General features: G+C 46.6%; 1 protein-coding gene across 6 annotated transcripts in view; it reads right to left on the reverse strand.

Annotated features, from left to right (window-relative positions):
* The window catches only part of CAMTA1 (calmodulin binding transcription activator 1), a 1058760-nt gene that overhangs the window by 23121 nt on the left and 1021017 nt on the right, over positions 1 to 14622 (reverse strand). For 5 of the 6 annotated variants that reach the window (XM_029578175.1, XM_029578176.1, XM_029578172.1 and 2 more), the window contains 2 exons: positions 3604 to 3797; positions 2527 to 2601 (listed from right to left, as the gene is read on the reverse strand). In XM_029578175.1, the coding sequence (XP_029434035.1) occupies positions 2527 to 2601; positions 3604 to 3797 (269 nt within the window). The remainder of the gene's footprint in view (positions 1 to 2526; positions 2602 to 3603; positions 3798 to 14622) is intronic. The other variant, XM_029578173.1, reaches the window with a different exon arrangement.

Consider the following 14622-nt stretch of genomic DNA (forward strand, 5'->3'; position numbering starts at 1 on the left):
CTATATTAACTATGAAAACACAAATAGCTGGCTCAGCCTAATCAGGATAAGTGGATTCACTCTTATCTTTTACCACAATTTACTAATGAGCTCACAGATTTTGGATGTTTTGCTTTAGGCTCTGGCACGCACCTGATGACTTGTGAAAATAAGATACGAATCAAGCTTAGAGTGGATCAGCTCAAACTCATAAAAGCTCTTCCTATTTTTTTTTTTTTTTTAATGAACCACATCCATGCAAGCAGTGGGGTAAAACCAAGATTGGATCAGCTCATCTTGAGAATACAAAGTTAGTAGTGGATAATCCAAGCCTGGTTTTCGCCTCGTTGCATCGATGCCTTTGTAATCTTGTCTTTCTTAGGGATTCATGAAGAGATCATCAAGGCAGAGAAAGCTTGAAGCAAAAAAAAAAAAAAAAAGTAAAAGAAAGCTGACTGCTAGATAAGCAAACTATTTAAATCTGGTTCAGATCAGAACTGAACAAAAGTCATCAACATTTGACCGCTGTTGGGTGGCCTGTGTGAAATGAGCTGGTAGCGACCATCACATCAGCAAAACCACCATCACAGTCTGGCACTATCTGGCTTGCCTGCTGGCCAACAGAGAGACCAAAGATTGCACTGAAACGAATAGCCCTGCTCACCCTTCGGAGTGGTGCCTGAGGAGTTAGGTTGGAGCACATCGGCAGAGCATTTTGTGTGGAGACGCGTTACAGCTGCCGGTGCTGTGCATGTTCTGGGGATAAAGGGAGAACTCTGCACCTTTCACAAGCACTAAATTCACCTGAATTCTGTTTAAAGGGGAGGGGGGGGGGGGAGAAAACCATGCACCTCTTATTACGTGACATGTATGGTTCTGTACGAAGATCTTCTCCTGCAGTTGGACACAGAAGTGCAGTGCTGACAAAGATTGATGGGGACAAGCAGCTCAGCAGGGTCCTGATTTACTCTGAGAATGGCCAAACGGCAGAAGTTTTTAAAAACTTCATTTCTCTTCATTGGAAAGACATTTAGGGGAGGGGGCAACTTCTGAAAACCCACTCAAGTGTGTGAAACATGCAGCTACTTTTGCCGTCATTGCTTTTGGCAAATTTGTAGCTTTTATTTGAAAATATTTCTCAAATTATGAGGGTACAATTTCCTGCCTATGTAGGTTGGCTTACGGGGGGAAGGGGGAAAACTACACAGACATGTTGGAAAATCTAATATATGTGAGCAGAATTCGCCGATGACCTAAGCAAAGCCCCTGGAACCCTAACTTTTCCCACGCGTGCAAGCTTGCGCATTGTACACTATTTACCTCCTGAGTTGGTCGTCTACACTCTGTCGCTCCCACAGTTAAGTGAGTAAAGCCCAGCACTGCCCTCATAAAGACTGTTTGGTGGCTGTGGTTATGCTGCCCCTTTAATATATGTTTGACCATGGTGAAATTATGATTACCATTTAATGCTGACTTCACACTTAACGCATTTCTTTAAGTGCTTCTGAATATAGTCGTAGTTTTCTGTTGGGTTTTTTTTTTTGGAAAGAAGGTTGAAATTGCTGGCGGTTCAGATTTAAATGACCAGGTCTGAGCTATAAAATCTATGGTTTAACCACAAGCACTTACACCAGGACGATTATCTAAAAGCACATGGGGCTGGATTTTCAGAAGGTTTTGCCTGGCTAACTTCATACCTTAGCTAGACAGACCTAACCGGACAAAAAGTGTCCCCCTTCTGATGGGCAAAAAAATTGTGCACTCAAAATGATAAGGCACAGGAACTTAGCTGACACAAAAGGGGCAGTGTCAAAGGCGTTCTGGAGGCTGGCTTACGACTTAGCTGGTTAGTGATGTGTGTCTTCGGAGCTAACCGGCTAAATTTAACTGCCCAGCTCCGGTCGCACAAATAGCTGTCCCAAATCTAGCCGGACAGGTTTTAGGTGAACTTTTATCTGCAAACTCCAGTTAGGGGCGGCTGAAAATCTGGCTGAAGTTAACCAGGTGAAAGTATCCGCTCATCTCAGGGGATTTTTGGAACCTGACTGGATTCTGTGGGTTTCCATACTTACTGGCACGATCCTGCTCTGTTTTCTACACACAGAGGGGTAGATTTTCAAAGGGATACGCGCGTACCCCCCGAAAACCTACCCCAAACCCCCCCTGCGCGCGCCGAGCCTATTTTGCATAGGCTCGGCGGCGCGCGTAAGTCCCGGGGCTTCGTAAAAGGGGCGGGGAGGGGCGTGTCCGGGGTCAGGGGGCGGTTCGGGGGGGGGGTGTGGCGCCAGCCCGGGGGCGTGGTCGAGGCCTCCGGACCAGCCCCCGGGTCGGGTGATTGCGCGCCAGCAGCCCGTTGGCGCGCGCAGATTTACGCCTGCTGAAAGCAGGCGTAAATTTTATAAAATCTACCCCAGAAAGAGGTGGGGGATCCAAAAGGCGCGACGCAAAAAAAGCAACAGCAAGGAGAAGCACAAATGCTTATTTCCCCCTTCCCTTCCCTCCCTCCCACGTGGGATAAAAGCTCCGTGTCCTGGTGATGGCTCTCACCTGTGACGGCAGCGGCGGAGAAACCTCATGATCTTCCGAGCAGCTTGGTCCTGCTTCTTTGTCAGCAGACTGCTTCTAGAGAGAGCCGAGAGCAAGGCAAAGTCAGGAAAGGCAGGGCAAGAACTGGAGGAGCCAAGCAGAGAGGGGAGGGGCTCGAGAGGAAAAGAAAAAGGGCTTGGAGAGGGGATGGTGGGTTTTGGGTTTTTTTTAAGGACTTCCCTGTACAATTCAGCACAGGGCCGAGCAATTTCTGTTAATATCATTCTTAATCTCTGCACTCATGAATTCCATAGGAACATAAGAAGTTGCCACACTGGGTCAGACCGAGGGTCCATCAAGCCCGCTTCAGTAAAAAGCAGTGCTTTAACACCCTTTCTAAAAAAAAACAACAAACTTCATCCCTTGCAGCTCTCCCATTCGTTCTGGTAATTCACTCCATGCAACCACCGCAGCAGACGAGAAAGCTCTGGGTCCTGGTTTGCACCAGTCTGCAGCTGCAGGCCGAAAGGATTTCAAGCGGCTGCGCTCCTTCCGGTGGCAGTGATCTAGCCGGGGTGTACCCCCTCAATATACAGGGCTGTGAAGCTGTAGGAAGTTTTAAAAACGATTACCAATAACCTCAAGCCTATGCTCCACGTCACGGGCAGCCAGTGAAGGTCTCCCAATACTGGCGTCATATTCTGTCTTCTAGGGAGACCAGTCAATACCCGTGCCGTGGCACGGTGAATGAGCGGCAACACACGAAGTCACTTCTCTGGCAGGCCTGCATGCAAAGGATCAAAGAGTGCACAACAGCTGTGCGACTCTAATTCTGTGGCAGGAAATGTTTGAATGGTCTTCAGCTTATAAAAGGCAGCTTTTGCTACCTGTCGAACCTGACCCCCGCCTCTGAGACCACCTACCTTTCCCATGGCTGAGAGTAGGCGTCTTGTGGAACCCCTTCCTCCCCACCCGGGTGTACTTTTATCCGCGTACAGCTCTGAGGCAGCCTCTTTTAAAAATTGCCCCCTTAAAAGACCAATCGGGCTCTTCCAGTTGGGGCAGACTGAGATGCTTGGTCTACCCCCGTCCCCCTACCTGATTTTCTGTTGCACCATCGCGGCCGTCGGACGTTTCTGCCTCGTCTTGCCGCACTCCTTGTAGCTGCGGTAGTACTGCTGGATCAGCACCGCGGCCCGCCGGCTCTGCTGGAACTTCTTCTGCTCGTAGTAGCTGCGGAACTTGCTCTGGATGAGGATCGCGGCCTGCGTCATCTTCTTATAAAGTGCGTACTGCGGGGGGGGGGGGGGGGGGGGGCGGGGAAGAGAGGGGAGGAAGACAAAAAACCAAAGCACTGGCGTGAGCAGGTTCAGTTTCCGCAGAGCCCGGGGCTCCGGTCTCCGGACTCTAACGGGGGATGGGGGGGAGGGGACCCTGGTCTTACACAGACCGGCTAGAGAGCAATGTCAGATTTCGAGTGCTTCATCCGACGCGCTTTCGCTTCATATTATTTACGTAGCTCTGTGACAGGGGCTCACCGTTTTCCTTTCTGCAATGTACCTCTAGGAGAGCAGGAGGAGCTGTTCTGACGCGCCATGGATTTACCTCTGCTGACATACAGGATCAGCAAACCAACTGGATAAGGGTTTCCTTTTGTTATATTTCTTATTATGTGTGTGTTTATAATATATGCTTCATTTTATTAAGTGTGCTTTACCATGTATGCCGCTTAGGGCTCTGGCATACCTGGGAACCTTTGAATTGTGGTAACCCTGAGATTGTTCTCGATTAGCAGAGGGTGGGGGAGGGGAGGGGGAAGGAATGGAATAATATGTACCCCACTCCCCAACTCTTCCTATTCCCCTTCCTCAAATCAGGAACCTCTCTCTCTCTCTCTCCCCCTCCTCTTCCCCATCCAAGATTTCTAATCTCCCATCCTCCCCCCCATCCCTAGTTCTCTCTCCTCACACTCCTCCCCATCCTTGAGGATTCCTCCCTGTATTGAAACTTGAGATCCTGCTTCTTCACCCAATAAAAATAAAATACGGGGATTACTCCTCTTCGCCTTGATGCTTGTGATGCAACTGCAAAATCCCTCTGCCTCAGCAGGCGGAAAAAGGGGACTTGGATTCAGATGATAACTAATGTTTTTTTTTTTGTTTTTGTTTTTTTTTTTGACAAAGGTAACGCATAAGTTCCTGCAAATTTTGTTTAAATGTAAACCGATGTGATATGTAAAATCGAACACCGGTATATAAAAGTAAATAAATTAAAAAAAAAATAATAATAATGTTGGACCCCCACTTTCATGGTCTGGGATACTGATACGCACTCATCAAGGATAAAGCACAGGACTGCTTCTACGGCCAAGTCCAAAAAGTAAAGCGTGTTCGAGCAACATTGTTTGAATTGTCAAGAAGGCTGCGGACCCCATAAACATGCTGCTAGCAGTAAATTTCTTATTGGTTTAGCAGTTGCTTGGATTTGATTGTAAATATTACTGCCCTTAACAGAAACACGGGGTAAATGCATGGAGCGGCAGCTACTACAATAAGAAACTTAGTGGGGCAGAATGGATGGACTATTTGCTCTCTTTCTGCCGTCATTACTATGTTAACTGCAGTGTAAAACTACTTTATTTTTACAGTGTAATATAAAAGATGGAAATGTTTGCCGATCTGCTTCAGAATTTTTAACTTTATGCCACGGGATCTACCCTTGAGCTGCCACAGGAAACTCTGGACCTGTGCCTGAGACCTCCTGTTGTCCAGCCTCAGGTAGGCCAAAGGTACGCGTGGTGTGGATTGCCACACTGAGGGTGGTCAGTTTTCAGATAGACTATTGGGAGGGTAAAACACTTTGAACCAGAAAAAAAAAAACAATCGCTGAGAATCGGCCTCTTAATGACTGGCAGCGTAGCTCACAGATCTGTGAACCTGTTGCTGCTCCCTGCGTGACCTTGAGCCAGCCACTTATCCTCGCTGTACTCCGATCATAAGCTCTATGGGGCAGGAACGTTACAAGCACACTGACTGTGCCACCCAGCGCTCTGCAGATCGGAAGAGACATGGAAAAAAAATTATCATGGGGCCATTGCGATGTCTTCTTTTCCCACATCCTGTGATCAGAAAGAGAGCGGGGTGGGCGCACTGGGATCATCCCCTGCATGATTCCTCAGGGCCAGGGAGGGTGAAGGCTTGGTCTGCGTCATTTGTGCTGAATCAGATGGCACCCGCCATGTGAAAGGATAGATTACGCATGAGGCGCCAGTGCATGATCTACTGTCAGGTTTGTAATTTAAGGTTCCGCTTCCCTTTCCCGTTTTTAATTAAATAATTTAACAGGGGCCTCTAAGGGGGGGGGGTCCTGCCTGAAACTTTTCACCCCTGAATATTTCCCAAGGTTATTCAGTTAGCCAAGGCGTCCCCTCATGACCGTCAGGATTGGCTCTAGTGCCGGCAGCATCCTGTGCGAGCACCGGAAATGTGCGTGGCCGGGGTGGGGAAGGGTCAGTGGAGGGAGGGATGGGGAAGGGTCAGTGGAGAGACCCCTCCCATGACTGGCGGGGGGGAGGGACAGTCCCACCACCCCCACAACCAGAGCGCTGCAGTTGGCAGTGCTCCTTCATAGCTGCCGCACCCCTGAACCCCAGACTGCAACCCCCGAAAATGACCTAAACATGATGGCAAATTAATCAGTGGAAACCTGGAGTATCGCTGTCATGATCACAGCCTCGGTAAACTGCCCTAAGTGTATAGAGAAGCACTAGGGGAACGGCCATCCCGTCGGTCTAGATTTTTAGCTGCAAAGGGGAGAGCCTAGAAGATGCTTTAAGAACCTTAAACAGCTGTAAAAATATTATTTTGCTTCCGTGTAATCACTGTTGTATCCTCATCAACTCATTATTTACAGCTTGTGTTCTGTTAGGGGCGAGATAAAACTTGATCACCCATTAGCATGCAATGCACACTGCAAGGCACGGTGCTATTCTAATCGAGGGTCAAAGCATACACAGAAGCCGATTCGCTAGGGTGTTTTCCCATTATATGTCTACAGGTACATTTTCAAAAGATGCACACTATAGTTAAGAAAAGCTATGCGCTATAGTTAAGCTACAGGGCACAACGTGTAGTGGGCGTGAGCCTTTATATCAGAGCAGTAGATGGTTCATTTATCAGGATTGCAGAATTACTAGTTCTGTCAGTCCCCGGGCTCAGGCTGAGCTAAGTCTTGATATTGCTGCAGGGTATCAGTGGACTTTGCAGGCCCAGTTTCATCAAGAGAAACGAAACAGTAAAAGTCCATGGATGTACGGAGCAAAAAAAACCAGGGTGGGCTTAGGTTGTCCCTGATGAGATGGTGGCATCTGAAATCCCTACACTGAGTTGGTCTTTCCCTTCTCAACTTACTGGATTCTGCAACTTGCAGGTCTTTTCACTGGAAAGCTGGGACCACTGGGCCAAAGTACTGAAGTGCACTAACATCAGTCATTAACAAGTGTAAACATGGCGCATATCATGCATACTAATTGCCGTTATTAATGAGATGCAAAGGAAGCGTGTTACTGCAAGTGATAACGCACGGGCGTGCTACATGTGATGGGCTTGCAAAGACTGAATCAGCCCTTCCTGAGATGTAGTTAAGCTTTTTGTGTTTATGCATCTCCAAAGACTTTTTGCAGGAACTTTTTTTTTTTTTTGCCAGTGCTAAGAGCTAACGGGGCTGTTTTGCATCTCATTACCTCATTAGCATAGACTTTATGCTAAAACTATTGCAAGCTAGTTTGCAGAGTGATAACAGCACTGAAAATGCAGTCAACCATTTGCAGTGGCATTTAAGGCGAGTGATAACATTAAGGTGCTTTGTGCATTGACCCCTATTGGTAGACCAATCGGATGACTCAGTTGACGGTAGGGATGGTGGCATTTGTTTTAATCGCTCTGATCCCGCAGAACGCGGGCATCTGCTCCGTTTATCAGACTGAGAAGTTATTTCAGGTGGCACTGAACAGTACAGCATGCAGGTAAAGTTTATGCCTTCTAATGACCAGGAGCAGTGGAGGCACGAGATGGAGATCCAGTTTTACTTCCTAGCCTCACGTTGGCCAGATTATTTCCTGTGTTCACATTTAGATCTGAAAGTTCTTTGGCCCAGGGCAGGGATTTTGTAGCAACATGTTTTGTACAACGCCGCCTACATCAGCAGCGACTGCTTTACTCCTGTTTCAGTAAAGAGTAAAGAACCGGCCATTGATTCTATCCCAGTGCGCTTCACCTTGACTGGCCCTCACTATAATGAGGAGACATTGCCCTAGAGCTGACATTTAAATGAGAATTTAGGTATTTTCATTTCCCTGACACGGTTATTTTATCATGAAACAGACATCTTAACAATAATTTGGCAAGATTATAAGTGACACAAGTCCTGAAGCGTAAATAAGGAGGAATTTATTGCTGGGTTCTGTGGGTTGATGTTAATCTCGATGTCTGAACCAGATACGGATGTTAATATTAACCATCACCTAACAGAGCCTAGGTCAGACATTAACCTTTTTAGGTGCTAAGGTGGTAACATTAACAGGAGCTGAAAAGGGCAAAACCTCCGGCAGTGCTGAGGTTGCATCTGTTTCCCAGCAGAAGATTTCTCACCGGGAGCGGGGCTGGAGGGCAGAGATGGACAGTGTGTTTCTTAAAGGGGGAGCAAACCCCCCTTCTCGTACGCTTCCATAGCAGGAGAAACAAAAAAAAAAAAAAAGCCTAGCAAATGTGTTTTCCAAACAAATAAAAGGGGCAAGCAACAGCAACATGAGATTTGTGGTTGCTCCTTGTTGCAACCAAGAGACGATAATGACTGTCCCTTCCTATCTGAGCTCTAGCACGAGCTGCATTTCCCCATCACCAAGAATCCCACCTTTGTCCCCGGCTTTCTTGACTTTTGCTTACTCTTTTCCCCACGCCACCTCCTTCGGTTGGAGAACCTTTGCCATGTGCTCACCACGGGTTTTGGTTGAGCCACCTTGCCCATGGCACATGCACCAGTGAGGCGATACCCATCAGGAATTCTGCTTCTGTCTCTTAAAGACCGGAGGGCACTCAGGAGCACGGGAAGGCTGCTTTCCCGTGGACTCCCCATTGAAACTACAGCTGCCTCACTGGTTTGACAGAAGGGACTGCAGATATTGAGGTCTAATTTCAGCCAAGGGTTGTTTAGATACATAATTTGGATAAATTTATGGTGCAGCTGCAGATTTACCCAGATAACGCTGAAAATCGGTGTTATCCAGGTAAGTTATCCCTACCCCAGAATGCCTCCGGTTTTATCTGGGTAAACTTTATCGTGCTGAAAACTTATCCAGTTAGATCAGTGGCAGTCAGCATGCTGAGATTTTTAAATCATACGCCAGCTTGTCAAGCTAAGGGTGGAGCTTCGCCAGACATACGGTTTGACTACAGACTCTAAGGGTGTAAGGCCTCAGCAATTCACATCGACTGTTTTTTTTTTCTCTTATACAAATGACTGTTTGCGTTCATTGTTTACCTTCAAGGCTATCCACGTAAGCTTGAGAGAAGAAGAGAAAATGTAAAATTAACCTTAAATCCGTAAAAGTAATGAAAACAGACACATTCTCTTTGAAGACAAGAAATCCACTGAGAGGAGACACAGGACCTGATTTACAGAGCTTTTTCCAGTAGGTACAGAATGGAGGGGGGGAAAAAAGCAGCTTAGCAAATCCAGCCTATACTGCCTTCCGATAATAAGACCGACTTACTGAGGCCGAGTGGCGTTCACAAACAGAAATACTGGACTGTATAAACATATTTAATGGAGGGCATCATTTGGAAATGGCGGTCATGCGCCTGCGGGCAGTCACAGTTCTCATCGCCCCGGGTGCTCTGAAGCGTGTCATTTTCAAACAGCCCGTTAAAAACACGCGGTTACGCCGGTTTTCAAAGCCGACTTGCGCGCCTCAGTCTGATATGAAAATGAACACATCAAATCTACCCTACCCGAGTTACGGCTGCACACAGTTATGTGCATACTGCCGGATTTTATAAAGCACGCGAGGCGACTGAAACCCCCTCTCCAACTCCCCCACCCAATCCCAGGAGCACCTCTACTCAATCCAGGTAAACGGGTGCACGGACAGGGATAGGCGCGTGCAGGTTTACCGGCGTTATCAGGTGAGCAGGCTTATAAAACACTGTTCTGCGCACAGAGGTCCCTTTGAAAATGTTCCCTCAACGAAGCCAACTCCATGTCTGAAACCAGCCCCCGATCTGAAACCAACAGGTGCAAAGTACGGCGGGTGCTTTTAGGTAGTTTTAGAGAAAGTGCCCGCCGTACTTTGCAAATCCCGGGGGCTATTTGAAAATTGCACCTTAAGGAAGTAATGTAAAGTGCTGTTACGCATGTAAAACCTGTTGACAACTCAATGGCATCTATTGCACCAATTTTCAAAAGCCTACTTACATACGTAAAGGGCATTTACACGTGTAAAACCCAGCTTTTAGCGCACACATCCTTTTGAAAATGACTGCCTAAAAGTGCAATCACTGCAGCATTGGCCCGGGAAATGCAACAGATTCTCTGCAGCTGGTGAATTATCCGGATACAATACTGCAGATGAGCATTTGAAGACACATACGGTGAGATCCCTCCTTCAGAGGTCAGCCACAGTGCAAGCCCTTTTAGGTTAAGGGAATGCGAAACGGAGGTCATCTATATTTGTTAATAATTACAGTAAAATAATAATGAGTGCAGCGGTGACAAATGGTGGTTAGCAGCCAGGGTAGGGATGCCGCTGGCTCATCTACTGACTCACAGAGAATATTTCTCATATGTATCTCTTCAGGGAAGCCAGGAATCAGCAAGACTGTTCCGTTGGATCTCAACTCAATTAATCTGACATTTAGAGAATTTCTTCACAGTTGGTATAAGTTGAAATTAACAACCCAGCTGGGAGTAATATCATTATTTTAGACATCAGCTTCAATCCCCTCCTCTCCCAAAAGGCTAATGGTCAAATCTAGACTAATTAAAAAGAATGCTAGGGAAGGTATTTATGATACAAATTCAGAAAAGCAACGAGGGATTTCTTTAGCCTTAGTAAGGCTGCTGTACTCATTAATGTCCTGGAAGTGCTGACTGGTCCTGTCTTCTTCTGTGCAGTGTTCTTATCCTTTAGAAGAAGCTTCATCTCGCCAGGCCTGTATCTAAGGTAGCTCAAGAATATTTACTGTGGATTATCCTGAAAACCTGACCCTGGTTTCCTGTGGGTCAGGCAGGAAGCCTCCCGCTGTAGCCCACTGCTCCTTCCCTTAATTGCCAAGGTCGAGTGGCTAGAGTAAGTCAGACAGACCGCGTAGAGATGGAGTTGGCTAGATACCCCCACAGCATAGTTTTGCCACCTTTAAGCGCAAAACTAATCACACAGAACAGCGAGTAGAAGCAATTCCTCCCAGAAACAAGGCATGGCTTAGTGGCCTACAGCATAGGGGGCACCCGGCTACAGGAAATATCTTGGCAAGTAAAGATAAATATTTTTTTTTTTGTGTTTTCCCCTCTATAAACCAATTCACAACTGTAGATTTAGTTTTGGCGGAGAAATGTACAGACAAAAGCGATGGCAGGATCCAGGCACCACTGAACTTTTACAAAGCACCTTGCTTCGCAGTCTCCCAAGCAGGATGCCCACCTCATGATTCTTGGGTGATGGCTCCCGGCGTAAATCAGTTCAGAAAGGACCCCTTTGAAATCAGCGGCTCGTTTGAAAGGAAGGTGCTATTGTCAGACATCACCTTTGATATGAAGGTTGGCAACTATGATGGTGCAAGTTCTCTCTGTGCTCAGCTTTCCTCTCTGTTTCATTCAGCAAATTAAAAAAAACAAACTTTTTTTTATTCAAGTTGTGGAATCTGTTGCTAGAGGACATGATAAAGTTGATGAGCATAGCAGGGTTTAAAGGAGGACTAGACAAGTTTCTGGAGGTAAAAGTCCATAACATATTATTAGCCGGGTAGACTAAAGAAAACTTTTGCTATCCCTGGGAGTGAGTAAAAGGAAGAAGGTCTACTTGATGGGATCTACCAGGTACTTGCCACTCAAACTGGTCACTGTCAGACACAGGACGCTGGGCTCGATGGACTTTGCTCTGACCCAGCATGGCATTTCCTATGTTTGTCCAAGCTTCCAGGACGTGACCACTTTTTCAACTCATTGCCTCAGACTGCTCTCTGTTTTCACCCTCTATCATGCCGCCAAGTTGGGGAGCCCTGCGTTTGTAATTGCATTCAGTAATAGTACCTCAATAATGGTTTATTTACATCTCAGCTGGAACGTAAGCAGGACCCAACTCCAATATAACTCATATTTCAGTTACAGACACACATTGTTTGGGGCAAGGCTCAATCCAGGCCGTTAGTCCAGTCCAAGTTTTAGAAAAGATGGAGAGTTTCCTTTGGGTGCACTGTTGGGAATGCCGGGAAGGATCCTCAGGGGCGGGGCAACTAGAGTAACACCAGACTCTTAAGAAAGGCTTCTCGTGCCTGCCTTCATCTAGCTCAGCTCATAAAGCCCCAGGCCCTGGTTCAAGGCTGGCCAGTGCATCTTTTCCTACTCCATCCTTATACTAAATTAGTTACTTTGCAACCAGAACTTCCAAGTACATGGCCAGCAAATCTCATTTTCCTTTTGGCCAAGTCTTCTACCAGGTGCTTCCAGATAATCTTCAGAATTCCTCCGTAACGCCACATTTCAAATGCACACTTTTTCTTCATGATCTCTTTCCTTTTATTACATCTTGCTATGACTTTACTGAATCCACTGGTTTGTTCTTTTACAGCCCGATTACTGCGTCCTTCTATGTCCCTTTTGATATCCAGTTGTCAAAATGGACAATGCATGCATGGTGGTGCATAGCTCGGCTGACAATATATTACAGGTGGAATTCAAATAGGTGCTCCAGGATACTGCACTATACAGCCTTTGCATTTCCTTCCCCTGTTCTTGAAAATAACTGGAGACCCATGAAAATGATGGCACGCACAGGCATTAAATAACTAGAGGTTGGCTGAAATTACAGGGAAGCTATCCTTGCTTATCTCAAAAACAATTTTCACCATGATCTGTCCACTCCTCGCAAACCATGAACTATCAGCTCCTCTTTGGCTATAAAGAGAGATTGTGGAGTGCTAGATATGTGCAGATCATGGAAGATCTGTTTGGTTCATGTGCAGAAAAAACTTCCGGCTGGTCTTAATAAACACCGAAGATAACAGATGAAGCCATGGTAGGCGCAAGGCTGTGATTCAGGGCCCCTGCTGATGTAAAACAGTAAGAGCACAGCTGGATTAGCTTATAAATGGCAGTGGAACCCAGGCAAGCCTTCTCTTCACTCTGAAACCTTCAATTATTATTTATTCCATGCAAGAAATGAAAGGGAATAATAAAGATCCCAGCTTAGCTTGATACCAAATTAAAGGAAGATGAACTTTTTAATGCCAGTCCTAATGACTTTTATGTTCACTTGTCATCAAGGGTGGGGTGTGTGCGTGTTGGGGGGGGGGGGGGGGGGGGGGGGGGGGGGGGGGAAGGGGTAGGGTGGGCGTAGCTCTCCATGACGAGAGAGCGGGAAGAAACAATTTACTGACATCCAAGAAGCAGTCAGTCCTAACAGAACATGGAGACAGGAGGTCTGTCGTTAAGTTCAATAATAATGCTACAGCAGCAAAGGAGATGTACAACTCCTCTTGCTGACTTAAACAATGAATAGGACAGCTCTTATCATCAGTACAGGATAATCCTCTCTGACCACAGGACACGGGTGCCACCTCTGAGATCTAAGAGTGGGGGAGTAGCCTTGTGGTTTGAGCAGCGGGCTGCAAACCAGGGTTCAAATCCCACTGCCGCGCCTTGTGACCTTGGGAAAGTCAATTTGCCCTCCGTTGCCTCAGGTACAAACTGAGATTGTGAGTCCACTGGGGACGGGGAAACACCTACAGTACCCGAATACCATCCCGCCGTGAAGTGCTGAAAAGTGGAATATAAACAAAAAATGTTACAATAAGAAAGGCTTTAATAACGAAATGCCGTACTGGGTCAGAAGAAAGTCCATCAAACCCAGCATCCTGTCTCCGACAGTGGCCAGTCCAGGGCCCAAGTACCAAGCTGGATCCCAAGAAGAGATCCAATCCTCCTTGCTTGTAACAAGGGATAAGCATGGCTTCCCCAAATCTACATGGTTAACAGTGGTTCACGGACGTTTCCTCCAAGAACTTATCAAAACCCTTTTAAAACCCAGCTGCTATCACCACATCCTCCGGCAACAAATTCCAGAGGTTGCGCCAAGTGAAAAAAATACTTTCTCTGATTTGTTTTAAATGTGCTACCTATTTTCTTCATGCATGCGTGTAACACCCCCCCGATTTTTGCGCACAGCCAATCGAAAATTCGGGCTTTAGTGAATGCAAAGCTTTGGTTTAGTTTCAGTGCCGGTTTGCAGAGACAAACATATACATTCCATAGATATTTTCATGCCAAAAGGCTCAACCGGCAGGCATTTCTCCTGACACAGGATGAGCAGAGGGTGAAATTTCGACAGATTTCTTGACTTCCAAAATATAATGATTTACAGAAGCAGTTCCCAACAGCATCTCGTAAGCTTGTAAAGCATGCTTTCATCTGCAGGGTTACCCACCTGTCTGCATTTCGTACTTCCAGTCCTGCTTGCTTCAGAGAAACTGGGACATTTATGGACACAGTGGACCAAAAACCTCAGGTGCGTAGGTAATGCCTTCTGCACAACTTCAAATCTACTCATCCCTGCTGCTCCCAATCAGGCATTTCCCCTCTACCTTTCACCTCCGGGCATTCTTACAACTATCCCTTTCACGCTGGAATAAACTCCCTCCTCCCCCTGTTCCCACCTCACCTATGCTGATCCCTAAATCCTTCAGCAGTCCCCTACACCTGGCACCTTCAGCGTTACGTACACCGTCCTCTGTAAGATGCCTTGGACAGAGGGCCATAGGAAGGCTGATATCTATATAGGTTTTGTATACATAAATGTCTGACACTCTGTCTGTGTTCCCTGGTTTACACAATGCGTAAATTTGATTA

Source organism: Rhinatrema bivittatum, chromosome 15 (assembly GCF_901001135.1).
Source record: "Rhinatrema bivittatum chromosome 15, aRhiBiv1.1, whole genome shotgun sequence".
In the NCBI taxonomy this organism is placed as follows: Eukaryota; Metazoa; Chordata; class Amphibia; order Gymnophiona; family Rhinatrematidae; genus Rhinatrema; species Rhinatrema bivittatum.